Below are 15,698 nucleotides of genomic sequence, written 5' to 3'. Positions count from 1 at the left end.
TTGTGGTCAAGACTGTTTGGCGCGACAGTCTTTGCCCAGCTGCCACTAACAAAGCCAGGAAACTCTTGGATCGGGCTGTGACACGGAAGGTGTTGGCATCTACCGTGCAGATGGTGTTCATCTTTCCAACGGCGGAAATGATGTTTGGTTGGCCGATAATATTGAATGCATAAGAGGTTGGATGCAGGTGTGAGGGTATTGGCGGTGAGCTTTGGGCTTGTGTGGTGGTTAGGCATTGGAATAGTTATGTGGGGGGGGGAGGGGAGGTGCTGCCATCACCTGCCCCTCCATGCGTAAGGGTATTCCGTTAAAGGAATCCGGGGGTGTGGATCTCGTCCGAAGCCCGGGGAGGGGCTAGGGCCATGCCACGACCCCAGCGGGAACCCAGGGGGGCTCGAGTCGATCCGCATCAGCGGGACTCCCCCTGCTGGTGGTTTACCCTTCCAGACTTCCTGCAAGGCGGGCAGGAGTCAGATATAGTCTTGATGCCAATGCCTAAGCCAATACCGCTCACATTCTGTAACCAATAAAGTTGTGGCCTAAATTTTGCCCATTAACATTAACCTAAATTCCGTGTCCTTGTGTCTCTATTCTCCTGGGGTTGGTTTGGGGGGTCTTGAAGTGCAAGTGAGAGAACCCAGAATTGATAGGTTGCTCGTCCCTAGGCATTTTGCAAGACAGAGGAGGAGTCAAAATTGCCCCTCATGCAGAGGATATCATATTCAGGCTGGGCTACTGAGGGACACGCTTGTCAATGCATACTTGGGGTTTTTTTTTTTCTTTAACCTGTGGTTAGGGATGGGGAGCTGGACTGTGGGGGGAAGGGGCTTTAATGGTTTGCATCCCCCAAAATGGTCCTCATCCAAAACCCTCCTCATCAGCTGTTTGCAGTTGGAGGAATGCAAACGTTAAATGCATTTATGCTTGAGTTTGGACAGACATTCAGCTAGCAAAGCAGAGTTTATATATTCTGATTAATCATGAAAAAGTAGCGATACGAGGCTTTGGAGGGTTAAATGGAATAGTAAGCTTGTGAAATATTTAGGTGTTTTACTGAACTCCAGTTTGGATCAATAAGGTAGAATCAATTATAACCCAGTCAAAACATTTAAAAAAAAGATATTTACAGTGATGGAAACAATGTAAGCTGTCTTAGTTTGGAAAAATAGCATCAATAAGGTGAACCTAGAATACTCTCACTCCTCCTCCTCTTTTTGCTGTTAGGCAAAAGTTTATTAGAAAAGTGGCAGAAAGTGCTTCAGTCTTCATGTACTTTGTTGATGGGTTGGGGAAAGAGCAAGGAGACCAAATGAAGGACCTGCAGAAGTTCAAACAGCAAACAGAAGCAGTGCTTCACTGTACAGCTCAGCGTTTGACTTGGAAAGAGTCTGTGTCACATGTCAGCCTGGATAGGTCAGTTGGTTAGAGTGTGGTGCTGATAATGTCAAGGTTGCAGGTTTGATTGCCACATGGGACAGCTGCATATTCCTGGGGTTGGACTAAATGATCCTCAGGGTCCCTTCCAACTCAACAATTCTATGATTCTGTGTTATGCTGGGGAGAGCATCGGCAAGTAAGCATAAAACCAGGGTGGATAAAAATCAATGTTTTAAAAATAAATAAATTAGATTTTTTCTTTTTTATTTAAATCGTATTTTTAAAATAAAATGCTTTTGGAGGTCTAAAGATAGCTTTCTGTTTAAGTTACATTATAGTCCAAAGGTTATTCATCAGGAAATAAGGATTTGTTTTAAGTTTTTCGTGTGTGCTAAAACTCAGTCTAAGTTTATTTTTATATAAAAAAAAGTTTAACCACATCAGTTAACAAACATGGATACATATGCTGTAATGTACAATGAGACCAGTAATAGTCCTGACCACTTCTTCTAGTGAAGGCAGAGTTGACAGTAATTGATCCTCCCCAATATGGAAGATGTGGGAACTCCAAGAGTCGAGTGGTGGGTGCATCATATGCAGTCAGCTTCCGAGCTTTCCAGTCTATCCAGAATCATCTAGGGCCAGAATCATCTCTGCAAGCTGGGTTGTTAAATGTCTGGGGTTTTCATTCCAGCACTGAAGACATCATCACGCACATGGGAAACTCAATTGCAGCCTGTTTGCATGCATCCTAAAGGATTTACATGGGCTCCCAGTATGTTTCTGAGCACAATTCAAAGTGTTGGCGTTGACCTTTAAAGCCCTAAACCAGGGGTCAGCAAACTTTTTCAGCAGGGGGCCAGTCCACTGCCCCTCAGACATTGTGGAGGGCTGGACTATTTTTTTGGGGGGGGGGGAGAATGAATTCCTATGCCCCACAAATAACCCAGAGATGCATTTTAAATAAACGGACACAATCTACTCATGTAAAAACACGCTGATGGATTTTGAAGGCGATTGGGCCAGATCCGACCCCCAGCCTTAGTTTGCCTACCCATGTCCTAAACAGCCTCGGACCTGTATACCTGAAGGAGCGTCTCCACCCCCATTGTTCAGCCCAGACACTGGCGGTTCCCTTACTTCAAGATGTGAAGCTATGGGGAACCAGGCACAGGGCCCTCTCGGTAGTGGCACCCGCCCTGTGGAAAGCCCTCCCATCAGATCTCAAACAGATACACAACTATTTGACTTTTAGGAGACATCTGAAGGCAGCCCTGTTCAGGGAAGTTTTTAATGGCTGATGTTTTACTGTGTTTTTAATATTTTGTTGGGAGCCGCCCAGAGTGGCTGGGGCAACGCAGTCAGATGGGCGGCATATAAATAAAATATTATTATTATTAGCCATTAGGTTCAGAGGATGATGAATTTTCATTAGAATGGCCAAAACAAAATAAAAAACCCTTCCAGTAGCACCTTAGAGACCAACTAAGTTTGTTCTTGGTATGAGCTTTCGCGTGCATGCACACTTCGCACACGAAAGCTCATACCAAGAACAAACTTAGTTGGTCTCTAAGGTGCTACTGGAAGGAATTTTTTATTATTTATTATTTTGTTTTGGCTATGGCAGACCAACACGGCTACCTACCTGTCATTAGAATGGTGTTATGAATGAGATATTCTCAAACATGCATGTTGAAGTTGACATGAATATAAGTTAGCCAACGGTCCAAAAGCAACTCTTTGTAGTGCCAAATGAAAGAGAGTGTGGGGAAAGAATAATACAGAATTATTCCTAGTTCCTTCTTTAACAGAGATTTATTGTGGACTCGTTCTAAACGGGATTAGATTGTAAACTCATCGATATAACTCCACAAGGAGATATGACTCACAATGCTTTGGTGTAAGTGCCTATGGATTTATGTTAAAATAGAACCTTGGTTGGTTTTGTTGCACACTGCTTTTTGTTTCCCATGTTACTGGGATATCACTTAAAATGTTAGACAGAAAGTTACATAAGCCTGATGGTTTATTGATCATGTCTGCACTGTATTTGCCTTCAGTGGCATGGGGCATCAATGAGAGAATACCGGTTACAAATGATTGTGATTTACTGTACATCGCATCAATACTGAGTTCTGAGAAGCTTTTCTGTGAGCTGCCTGTGTCACTAAATACTGATGCTAACTGAGTTATCTGTTTATATATCATGAGCTGTGGGGAAGCGGGAAGAGTTGAAAAGCATGCCCCCTGCTTGAGCAAATACAGTCGTACCTTGGATCTTGAACGCCTTGGTACTTGGACGTTTTGGCTCCCGAACGCCGCAAACCTGGAAGTGATTGTTCCACATTGCAAACGTTCTTTGGAACCTGAACGTCCGACGGGGCTTCCGATTGGCTGCAGGAGCTTCCTGCAGCCAATCTGATGCCGCCCTTTGGTTTCCGAATGTTTCGGAAGTTGAATGGACTTCTGGAATGGATTCCGTTCGACTTCCAAGGCACGACAATACGTTTTGTTCAGAAACATGAATAAATGGAAATGCGATGTATTTCAACCAATACTCTGGGTAACAGCATCTGGATTACTTAGAGTACTCATCCCCATGTCGGGAGCCCTTCGGTTTGTGCTAATCCCACAACACAGGGGAGTCGACAGTGCATCATCTCAGAGGTGGGACTAGCCTACACAGTGTAGACAACCCTTTTGCACATTCGCACGAGTTCACTATGACCTGACTAGTGCTAAGGTTATGACCAGTTTAATTTTAAGCAGGCTTTCCACAAGTGACACCTGTATGTGCCACTCCAAATTGCTTGGGATGTGAATGTCATGATGTTTTCATAGGTTCTAAGCAAAGGGAGGGCGAGAAAAGTGGATTGTGGTGCAGAAAATAGGGCCAAGCAAAGGAACAAACAATTGGAATGGATTTTTCTTAACATTTTTTTGCAAGCATGAAAGATTAAAAAGCAACAGCAATCCAGCAGGTGTTATGACAGGTTGTTGGAGATGGGCAGACTCTCTCATACACTACTGCAGGCACACATACAGTCAGACACAAAGGCACACACTTCCAGGCACATAAAATACCAGGGACACACACATGGAGACAGGCACTTGCAAGTAAGTACAGATAGACTTAGAACAGACACCCACAGCCACAGACAGCCACACAAACATGTTAAAGTAACACTAACAGTGTCGTAGGAATATGCAGTGTTATACATCAGTGTACATCCACCTCGGGATGCAATGCGCTGATTCTTGCTGTTTGCTCTGGGAGAAAAATGGGGGAAATGAACTCTGTTCTGGCTGGGAGTGGAACTTTACTCACCCAAAATAGAGTTTAGGGCAGTGTACAACATAAGAAAATACAGGGGGTGAAAGAATCCTAAAATATTGCCGTAGGATTTTAAACCACAATTACATTCCATGTATAGCCCCAAGAATTTTATTTTTAGGCTTTATCTCATTTTTAAAAATTGGGTGTGGATAACTTTCAGCAAAATGATTTTTTTCAACCGTTTCCCCTCCTTTCAGAAATACCGGCAATACATGTCAGGACTTCTGGCTCCTCCTTATGGTGTTATGGAAACTGGCTCCAACAATGACAGTAAGTACCTCAGCAAAAGTATCTGTAAAATGGGAACAATGGCGATCTTTATGTCAGGCGACCCCTGGTGTCAGAGGTGAATTTAGGGCAGCGCGGCTGGTTCCGCTGCGCTGGCGCCGAGCAGAATGGGAGGTTGGGTGGGTGCCAGATTTTGCCCTCAAGCGCCGCTGGAATTTGAAAGACCAAAGTCTGCCGTGACTGAATGTAAGTGAACAGAACCATCCAATTTGAAGAGCAACGTTTAATCCTCAGACATACTGTTCTGATGTGTCTACTGTTTTCTTACAGGAATGCCTGACAAGGATAACATGTCAAGTAGTAGTCTGTGCTCAATCTCTAAAAACTGCAATAAGGTAAATAATTTTTCTTCTTCATTTTGCCTGTAAACACCAACATATTGGTACATGGGCAAAGCAGTCCTTCTTCACAAGCAAGGCTGGGGGGAACAGCCACCACATTTTGTGCCCGGCTGTTTCTCAGTGGCCAAGGTGGGTCTTTTCTTCTTCCCTCCCATTGGCTGCAATAGAGGGAAATAGCACTGCTTGAGCTATTTTTGTTGGGTGTGCCGGTGGAACAAAGGGGCTTTGTATCAGTCCTGCCCCAATACCCCACCGCTGACATGCTTGGATTCTCCAGACCACAGATGGAAGAGCTAGGTGCATAAGTCCCCTCAGCTGGCCTTACAATAAGTGTAAGCTTGCATCCTAAATTGACTTTTGTCTGTGGAAACATTAATAAAACGCAGGTGCTCCAGTTGTCAAAAAAAAATGTACAGGTGAAACTTGAAAAATTAGAATATTGTGCAAAGGTTCATTTCTTTCAGTAATTCAACTTAAAAGGTGAAACTAATATATGAGATAGACTCATGATATGCAAAGCGAGATATGTCAAGCCTTTCTTTGTTATAATTGTGATGATTATGGCGTACAGCTGATGAGAACCCCAAATTAACAATTTCAACTTTGGGGTTTTCATCAGCTGTACGCCATAATCATCACAATTATAACAAATAAAGGAGAGCCAGTGTGGTGTAGTGGTTAAGAGCGGTAGACTCGTAATCTGGGGAACCGGGTTCGTGTCTCCGCTCCTCCACATGCAGCTGCTGGGTGACCTTGGGCTAGTCACACTTCTCTGAAGTCTCTCAGCCCCACTCACCTCACAGAGTGTTTGTTGTGGGGGAGGAAGGGAAAGGAGAATGTTAGCCGCTTTGAGACTCCTTCGGGTAGTGAAAAGCGGGATATCAAATCCAAACTCTTCTTCTTCATCATCATCATCACAATTATAACAAGCAAAGGCTTGACATATCTTGCTTTGCATGTCATGAGTCTATCTCATATATTAAACTCCAGTAGCTAATGAAAACAATTGCTTACAAAAATGGACTTTTCCACGATATTCTAATTTTTCGAGTTTCACCTGTAGATGCTTATGAAACTGAATATACTTTACTAAGCCTGGGTTCTATATTGCTTCTCTGATGGCTAATCACAGCAGAAAGTGTCATTGCAACTGATATTAAAAATGAAGGAGTTTGCCACTGTTGTTCATTGGGCCATTTCTGTTGGCAAAGTTCTGTGAGTTTATACACCACAAGTTTGGGGGGGGGGGAGGAAGACAGCAAAGAAAACGGTTGTGTAATATTGATAAGGCAGGCAATTTGCTTATGTACACTTGAAACTAATAGTATATCACCCCAATACATTTAGATTTGTGCAAGTGGAAAAAAACAAATTAATTTAAGATTTCTTTCATTCAGAAGTTCAGAAACTAGTAAACGAAATTCTACAGGAATAAACAATGTAGAATCCCCTTCTTTGCCCAAAAAAGCATATAGCTTTAGGCTCCATTTAGCTTTATGGAGCAACCTGGCTGCTTCCATGCCACAATGGTTCCTACACCACTCCCAGTGATAGCTGTAATTACTGCCCAGATGGCATATTGTCAGGTTATGTATCATGATGCATCTCCTACTATGGCAAGCAACACATGATTGTATGTTACCACACAATCTTGCCTAAGCATGTGAGAAGGAATTTCAGATGTTGCCTGGAGTGGAGTGGGAACAGAGGATGAGAACACTCGAGCATACTACTGCTCCATGTATTTTCATTTACATAAAAATTTATGTACCACTTTTCATTCATAAAAAGTATCAGAGTAGTTTGCAATGTAGAATACAAAATATATTAGAACTAAAACAATAAGCTATCATCAAAATAAAATCCCCCCCCCCCCCCGCACACACACATTGTTTAAGTTTTAATAGTCAGGAAATTGCAGGGGGAAGTCTTCAACTTTATTTAATGTTACATTTACACAGGATCTAAGTGATTAATAATGGAAACCGTGGCAAAACATGACAGTAGCAAAGTGCTAATGGCTGTGGTACATCTATAACAACAACAACAACATTTATACCAAAAATACCCTGTGAACAAAGCCCCACTTTTTATTTTAGATTGACAAAAGTCTGAAATCATTCAGCCAACTCCATAAAATAGCCACAAATACATTGTTAATGCCTTTTTCTGTGTAATTTACCAGCTAGGGATAGAACAAAAACCAAGTTAATCTGTGTTGCTTGGATTTTTATTTTTATTACATTCCTCCTTTTGTTGACTAGGCTTTTTTCTGCATGGTTGAATTTATTGCCTGTTTCTTGTAGGTTAAATAATCCATATTCTTAAAATAAATACATAGTCTGATCTGATCAGAAGAAGTAATACTTTTGGCACTCTTTACTCACTCGCTTCATAAACAGCCACACTTTTCCCCTCCCCTTATTCAGGTTTACTACTTCCTGTCTGCCTGTCCGTCTGTCCTGTTTCCTTAGAGAGACTGATCTTTTAACACATCTTTTTAACCTTTAATAATGTTAGAGACATTACTGCATATATTTGCTTTCCCTCCTGTCTTGTTACATGGTATTTCCTGTCCCATCCTTATCCTGCTTGAAAATAAACAAGTTTGGGTGGAGTTTATAATAACATGTGGCACACCAATAGCAGTTTTCATTGTGGTGAGTAACAATAAAAATTATCAGTCTAAAACAAGGGTTACTACGCGAGCTTACTCGAAAGTAAACTCCACTGAGCCTATGGGCATTTAGGATTGTGTTATAAGTATACTTTTTATAATACCATCTGAGATTATAATTTAGTATATCAGTCATATCAGTGCTCACTAGAAGGACAGATCCTGAAGTTGAGGCTCCAGTACTTTGGCCACCTCATGAGAAGAGAAGACTCCTTGGAAAAGACCCTGATGTTGGGAAAGATGGAGGGCACAAGGAGAAGGGGACAACAGAGGATGAGATGGTTGGACAGTGTTCTCGAAGCTACTAACATGAGTTTGGCCAAACTGCGGGAGGCAGTGAAGGATAGGCGTGCCTGGCGTGCTCTGGTCCATGGGGTCACGAAGAATCGGACACGACTGAACGACTGTACAACAACAACATATCAGTTAAATAAGGAATGGAGAGAAAAAGGGCAGCCACTCAGGATAAAGGGAATAGTTTTGTGGTAGAAAATAACGTACAAAAACTCCATTATATTAGGGGAAATTGGTTTGCAAAGTATATTAGGCAAAAAAATGCATTTTTTAAAAAGGGTAGATTAGGAGAAATTTGCGCTAGAGTGCTGACGAATTCTGATGAGGGCATTTAAAATATAAATTCACAAACCAATTTAGAAATGTGGAAAATGGAGATTAAGACTAGAAAAAGGAGAACTTGATTTGCCTGTCCCTAGTCCTAATAGACCCTGATGTTGGGAAAGATGGAGGGCACAAGGAGAAGGGGACGACAGAGGATGAGATGGTTGGACAGTGTTCTTGAAGCGACTAGCACGAGTTTGGCCAAACTGTGGGAGGCAGTGAAAGATAGGCATGCCTGGTGTGCTCTGGTCCATGGGGTCACGAAGAGTCGGACACAACTGAACGACAACAACAACAACAGTCCTAATAGAGAAGCATGTTGACAGGAAGGATAAGACACTTTTGGTTCCTAAATTGCCCCCAGCATCTTTGCTACATCCAAACACTCTCTCAACAGGTGAGATGGTACATGCTGTCCTCCAAGCATTCTTCAAATGCAGCCACATGGAGTGCCTTTGCTGTGGAGTCACTCCTCTAGGTTACAAAGGCATCTGCCTCAAGCACACAAATCTCACGCAGATAGGAATTTAGAATGGTGCCTCATGATTTATCCAAATCGCTACCAGCTGATTTCCCCCCCCCCCCATCCCTGCACCTTTTGAGCAATTAATGAATACCCCCAAAGTGTTGCAGATTATCCTGAATGTCTGAAGTTGCGTCACATGCAAGGGAAGAAAAGTAAAAGAAAAGTGAAACTCACAAGGCACAAAAGTGCGGAGGAGTCTGTGACAAATGCATTCATGATAAATCCATCTTGACATGAGTGCAGGTCTTCACTTGTCATCGGTTCACTAGTTACATAAGATAAAGTACAAAAAGCACATTGAGGTTTGCATAAGCTGCTCTTATGTAAGTTGAGGGGTTGGAAAGCCCAATCTGTAAGCAGTGACAATATTGTTTCACACTCTAACTTCTCAGAGCACAAGTAGTTCAGAGTTACCGATACTGCCAAGAAGCTTCCACATTACAGAGGGAAAGGATGTCGGAAAGAAGATACATGAGTATAAAGCCTCAGAAGATCTTGTGGGAGTATACAGCATTTCTGTAATGATCAGCTCCTGGTTTCATGGTGTAAACCTGCTAAATTTATCTCGTAGAGCCAGGAGTGGGCAGACTCCTGGTTTGTTGGATCTGTATGGCATTCCATAGGATGGTTGCGTCAAAGCACCAGATACTTCGTGCCTAAATTATGGATATAATTTAATGTCCACTCCCATCGTGCAGCCCGGACACTGAGGGCCAGCACCAAGGGCCTTCTGGCGGTTCCCTCACTGCGAGAAGTGAGGTTACAGGGAACTAGGCCTTCTCGGTAGTGGCGCCCGCCCTTTGGAACGCCCTGCCATCAGATGTCAAAGAAATTAACAACTATCTGATGTTTAGAAGACATCTGAAGGCAGCCCTGTTTAGGGAAGTTTTTTATGATGGATGTTTTAATGTATTTTTACTCTTATTTTGGAAGCTGCCCAGAGTGGCTGAGGAAACAGGAAATGACCGCATCACTTGGGGGCACAGGATCACAGAGCGAGATGAGATACAGTCTGAAATACGCTTTGTGCCCTAGCTCCTTTGCACATGTTCGGTGCAATTCCATCACCGTCTATAAAGACACGCACACACGCTCCATTAGTTTTTGCAGTTGGGCGGTCGGGGAAAAAAGTAATTACGGTGAGAAACAGGGTCGTCCTTTTCAAGGGTCAGTTCTTCTGACAAGTCGAGCGCATACGAGCAGCACATTTGGCACTTATGTTTGAAACAGTCAAATGAACACCCCCCCACAGCCCCACCCCATCCCGAATTCTTGCAATTATTATTTCAACTTCGGCCGAAAAATTGTAAAAAGGAAATTTTAAAAACTTGGGAAGATCTCGCAGAATCTTACAAAGGTTGCGCTGTGAGCACCCGTCCTACAAGTAATTCTGGAAACTGGGAATTGCAGAGTGAAAATATGATAGGAATCCAAAGAAAAAATCAATACACGCATGCAGTAATTGTGGCAGCCATTCTTTATGTGTGAAATGGGAGATTGGTGGCAAAGATTTCAGTGATTAATAAGGAACAAGAAAATGATTTATTGTCTGCCTGACGTTTGTTTGGAGCAGATTCTTAACGTGATCCTAATCATGTTTGCTCAAGAAGCAAACCTTTGTGATTTTAGCAGGGGTCATTTTCCAGGTAAGTACACTTGAGGATTGCAGCTCCTGAGCGGGAACTATTGCATTTCCAAGGCGTGTTCAGGCCATTATCCCATTATTTCAACACTGATGCAAAAATGCCACACAAGCATGTGGAGATTTACAGCTTTTGCATCCTTACGTTATTCATTATTTTTATAAAAGGAGGGGGGAGGCTTTGGGAAGAAAGCAGAAAGCAGAGAAAACAGACACACCCTCTTGTGTTCATAGAAATGGAACAGCCAGGAAGAATTGGGAGCACAGAACATTCTGTGCAAACCACCTTCTCGTTAACACCCCTTTTATACTGAATAGGTCAGGGACATGGATCAAAAGCACAAGAAGAAAAACGTGTATGTATTTCTTTTTTAAAAAAAATGTATATACCACTTTATGGTCCTTGAGAGCGTTCCAAAGGCAGTTTATAACACAAACGCACAATAAGTAGGCTATTTTTAACAACTCTGCAATTAAAGCAGTAAAGATGACAAGGCAACTTTTTTAAAAAATAAAAAAGCTAAATAGCAACATACAAGCAACAACAAGCCAACTACTCCTTTAACCCTGAAGAATACAAAGGTCTTTTTTTTGTCCCAGGGCCCTACTAGGCAACAGACATTTTGGAAAACATTGGCATCCTGCCATGCCATTCCTCATGCCTTGGCAGCGGTGGTGCTTATTTATTTCTGCCTGGGGTGGCAGAAATCACAGGACACTTGCGAGAAGCTGCCAACCATGTGACCAAGCAAAGAGGCGGAAATCCCAGGCCATGCATTCCAGCGGGCGTTGTGCATGTGTCATGAATGCTGCCACCATTTGCTTGCACAGATTGCAAGTGATGTAGTGGTGAAGGAGGACAGAGCAAGGTGTGCTGCCCAGCCATAAACCAGCCTGCTTCCATGCTACAGTGGAACCTCAGTTGTTGAACGCTTTGGAAGCCGAACAATTCGGAACCCGAACGCCGACAACCCGGAAGTGAATGCTTCCATTTTCGAATGCGCCTCGGAAGTTGAACGGCTTCCGAGGCGTGTTTCTCCATTTTTTAAAAGGACCGGCAATTGCGCCTCGACAACGTATTGGAAGTTGAACGGTCTTCCGGAACGGATTACATTTGACAACCGAGGTTCTACTGTACCAGAATGGTCAGCTTCTGTATGTATAATGGGAGGGGCACTGTCTTGTATTTGCCTCATGTAGAAAAGTGTCTTGGGTTAGACTTCTGCTGTACCATTATAAAAACCTGAGGGAAGAGAGGCCTCTGACCTAGGGAAGGAGTTCACTTGGTTGAACGGCACAAACAAAAAAAGCTCTCCTCAAAAGGAAAAGGAAATCATCACACTTTTTGTGGCCGACTAAGGTGGCCACTTCCTATCTTCTGCAGATTTCTGCAGTCTTGATTCTGGAAGCACAAATCATTTAAGTACCCGTGCTGTATTTGGTGTAAAGGGAAGACGATCCATTATTCTTGCTTAAATTAAAACACTTCCAGCAAACTCATTTCCATCTTCCCACTGAGAATGGCTATGGAAAATATGGCCTCAGTCTATCGAAATACCTTGCATGCATATGCTGGAGTTTCATCTTTGGAGCACTTTATTCAATTCATGCAAAACTGTTTTAGCAGCTGTTAATGCTGTAGCAGAGAAGCAGGGAAATGACAGGAAAATAAGGCATCATTAGTTGTGTTCCAATCTTTACGCATGTGTTTGTGCACAGACCGTATTCCGCCTAAGCGTTCCTTTCCTTTTGACACTAGCCGCGATGTGTCATTTTGGGTAATGGTTGGGCCATTTTACATGTCTTAAAGCGGAGGGCATTTACAGTTGCAGCACACTGTGTAATGCTAAATAACGCATGCCTGGTGTATCATTCTAACATGCGTTGGTTGCTCTGATTGCACGGAAATATTTTAAAAGTCCACATTTCAGCAGTTTTAGGGATAAACAGAAGCTTTGTTTGAATTAGTCCTCTTCAGATGAGGCGTTTCTTCCATTTAAGCTGCCAAGCAGGGGTCAAATTAGATTTTACAAAAGGTACCTGTAACTTACCTCCCGAGGGTGAAAAGATTGGCTTTGGGGAGGGCTGTGGATTTGTTCTGAAAAAATAACACGGGAAAGGGTTAAGCAGCTTGCCTTGCACCCATAGCTCACATGCTTTGCATCCTGAAGGTGTGAAATCTGCTCTGGAGCGGGAAACCGATTTAGGACTGATTTAGGGAGTCTCCGGAGGAGGAGAGGGAGAGGACATTCCATTGTGGAAAGAGAACATTCTCTTTAGCGCTGCATTGAATACAACCCATTTAATTGAACAAAACTGGATCACTCATATACTACAAAGCGTAGAGGGAAGATGTGGATCTTTTGAACAGTTACAGGATAGTTTTGGTGAAATAGTTTTATTGTACGTGCACAGTTTTCTGAGAAAAGGTGACTTGGAACTTCTATTCACAAAAACCGGCATATGAATTTTCAATTACATAGGGCTTCCCTCCCCCTCCCCTTTTTGCTACTGATATCTGCATCTCATCGCCATATTTTAGTTCAGTAGCTGTTTATGCATCTTTCTGTTTCATCAAAATGTAGAACCTAGTTATTCTTGATTGCTACAAATGATACTGTGGGAAATTACGTATTTCATGCCTTCTCAGACCTCCAACATTTTCAGTTTTAGTATGTTTATTATTTATTTGTTTGTTTGTTTATTTTTCTTTTTAAAAATCCACTTCCACGTTCGTTTACTTTTATCACTGCCCCCTTTGTTTCTTTCACTTAAATTTTATTTTACAGACTCCTTTCATTGATCATCACGTCCCAATTCGTCCAGCTACAACCAATGTAGAGGTAAAGAGGTTAGATGTACAGCAGTCCTGGGTTACTGTAGAAACTGAAGTGCTTTGGGGTTATCCAATTATCCACCCTGCCATCGCAATGAGAGCCAGTGTGGTGTAGTGGTTAAGAGCGGTGGACTCTAATCTGGGGAACCGGGTTCGCGTCTCCGCTCCTCCACATGCAGCTGCTGGGTGACCTTGGGCTAGTCACACTTCTCTGAAGTCTCTCAGCCCCACTCACCTCACAGAGTGTTTGTTGTGGGGGAGGAAGGGAAAGGAGAATGTTAGCCGCTTTGAGACTCCTTCAGGTAGTGAAAAGCGGGATATCAAATCCAAACTCTTCTTCTTCTTCTTCAATGATGCTTTGACTAATATATCTGAGTAAATTAGCTTCATGTTGTCTCATTGCATTGAGTGTGAATACTCTAGAGTAAATTGTTTGCCTGAGGACTTTGCAGCAGGTCAGTGCCTGGAATATAACCCCTTCGTAAGTGGGAAGCCGTCAGTATATGTAACTTATTTTTTTACCTGTACTATCTAATAAATACCTCACCATTAGTGTTGTTGCCGTGCTGCTTGCCATGCAGCCTAACCGATAAGTTGCTTTGAATTACTAGGGGCTGCAGATAGTACATAGCTTGTTGGATCAATAAAATATATGGGGGAACTCCTTTCTGCTCAAGCAATTGGCTTTCCTGGCTCCTCCATCATCTCAGGGCGGTTCACAACATAAAATCACAACATAGAAATCAGACTTGATGAAATCGCACTGTAAACGAACACAGACAAAAGTGAGAAAGTGCACCAAGCCGGTCTACACTCAAACGCAATTTTGCTCTGTTTGCTTTAGGTGTAGGCGCTCTGATAGACACACTCTCAGAGAGAGAGAGAGAGAGAGAGAGAGAGGGAGGGAGAGAGAGAGAGAGAGAGAGAGAGAGAGAGAGAGAGAGAGACCGACCTGCCACCTCAAAAGGACGGATTCATTTCAGTGTCCTTGCATGTGCAAATGCAGAGTCCTCTTGGCAAAAACTAGGAAGTGCACGCTGTGTGCAGCTGAGGTGCACAGATCCCTGGATTGGTTATAACCCGCAGATCCAAGGAGATCTACAAACGTGGGGGCAAACGTGGGGGCAAATGTACACATCCCATTATGACATTAAAGCCTATATTAATAAGCTTCATTGCATTGTCAAAAAAGCATATTTGTAAATACCACTATTACATAAAAGTCTTTTTAGGAAAACAGAAAAGCTTAAAATATTTGTTGCCTCCTCCTCCTCCTCCCCCTCCTCTTCCTCTTCCTCCTCCTCCTCCAGGTTCCATCAGAAAGAATCCTTCAAGCTGGGAAAGTATTACGGAACGCCATCCTCTCCCGAGCCCCTCACATGATAAGAGACCGTAAATATCACCTAAAGACATACAGGTACTTGTGAGCAGCTGATTTCATAACGGTTTGGGGGCCCTTACATATTGCAAGCACCATCTAGTACAGGGGTCCCCAAACTAACGCCCGGGGGCTGGATGCGGCCCAATCGCCTTTTAAATGCAGCCCGCGGACGGTCCGGGAATCAGCATGTTTTTACAGGAGTAGAATGTGTCCTTTTATTTAAAATGCATCTCTGGGTTATTTGTGGGGCCTGCCTGGTGTTTTTTACATGAGTAGAATATGTGCTTTTATTTAAAATGCATCTCTGAGTTATTTGTGGGGCATAGGAATTCGTTCATATTTTTTTTTTCAAAAGATAGTCCGCCCCCCTCCCACAAGGTCTGAGGGACAGTGGACCGGCCCACAGCTGAAAAAGTTTGCTGACCCCTGATCTAGTGACTTTTAATTGTAGCTTGCTGCTTTTTGAGGTTTCCAAATGCGGCCGTACCTTGGTTATCAAACGGAATCCGTTCCGGAAGTCTCTGTTCGACTTCCAAAAACGTTTGACAACCAAGGCGCAGCTTCCGATTGGCTGCAGGAGCTTCCTGCACGCAATCGGAAGCCAGAGAAGCCCTGTCGGATGTTCGTCTTCCAATGAACGTTCACAAACCAGAACACTCATTTCTGGTGTTCAGG

At 43.0% G+C, this 15,698-nt stretch overlaps 1 protein-coding gene across 2 annotated transcripts in view; it reads left to right on the top strand.

Moving 5' to 3' along the window:
* The window catches only part of RAPGEF4 (Rap guanine nucleotide exchange factor 4), a 150,735-nt gene that overhangs the window by 77,069 nt on the left and 57,968 nt on the right, over window positions 1-15,698 (top strand). The window contains exons 5-8 of one of the 2 annotated variants that reach the window (XM_033168022.1): window positions 4,912-4,984; window positions 5,273-5,337; window positions 13,596-13,649; window positions 14,953-15,059. In XM_033168022.1, coding sequence (XP_033023913.1) covers window positions 4,912-4,984; window positions 5,273-5,337; window positions 13,596-13,649; window positions 14,953-15,059 — 299 coding nt within the window. The remainder of the gene's footprint in view (window positions 1-4,911; window positions 4,985-5,272; window positions 5,338-13,595; window positions 13,650-14,952; window positions 15,060-15,698) is intronic. The other variant, XM_033168011.1, reaches the window with a different exon arrangement.

This window comes from Lacerta agilis, chromosome 1, assembly GCF_009819535.1.
Source record: "Lacerta agilis isolate rLacAgi1 chromosome 1, rLacAgi1.pri, whole genome shotgun sequence".
Classification (NCBI taxonomy): Eukaryota; Metazoa; Chordata; class Lepidosauria; order Squamata; family Lacertidae; genus Lacerta; species Lacerta agilis.
Note: the sequence above shows the minus strand (reverse complement) of the source record. Positions and strands in the feature narration are given on the sequence as shown.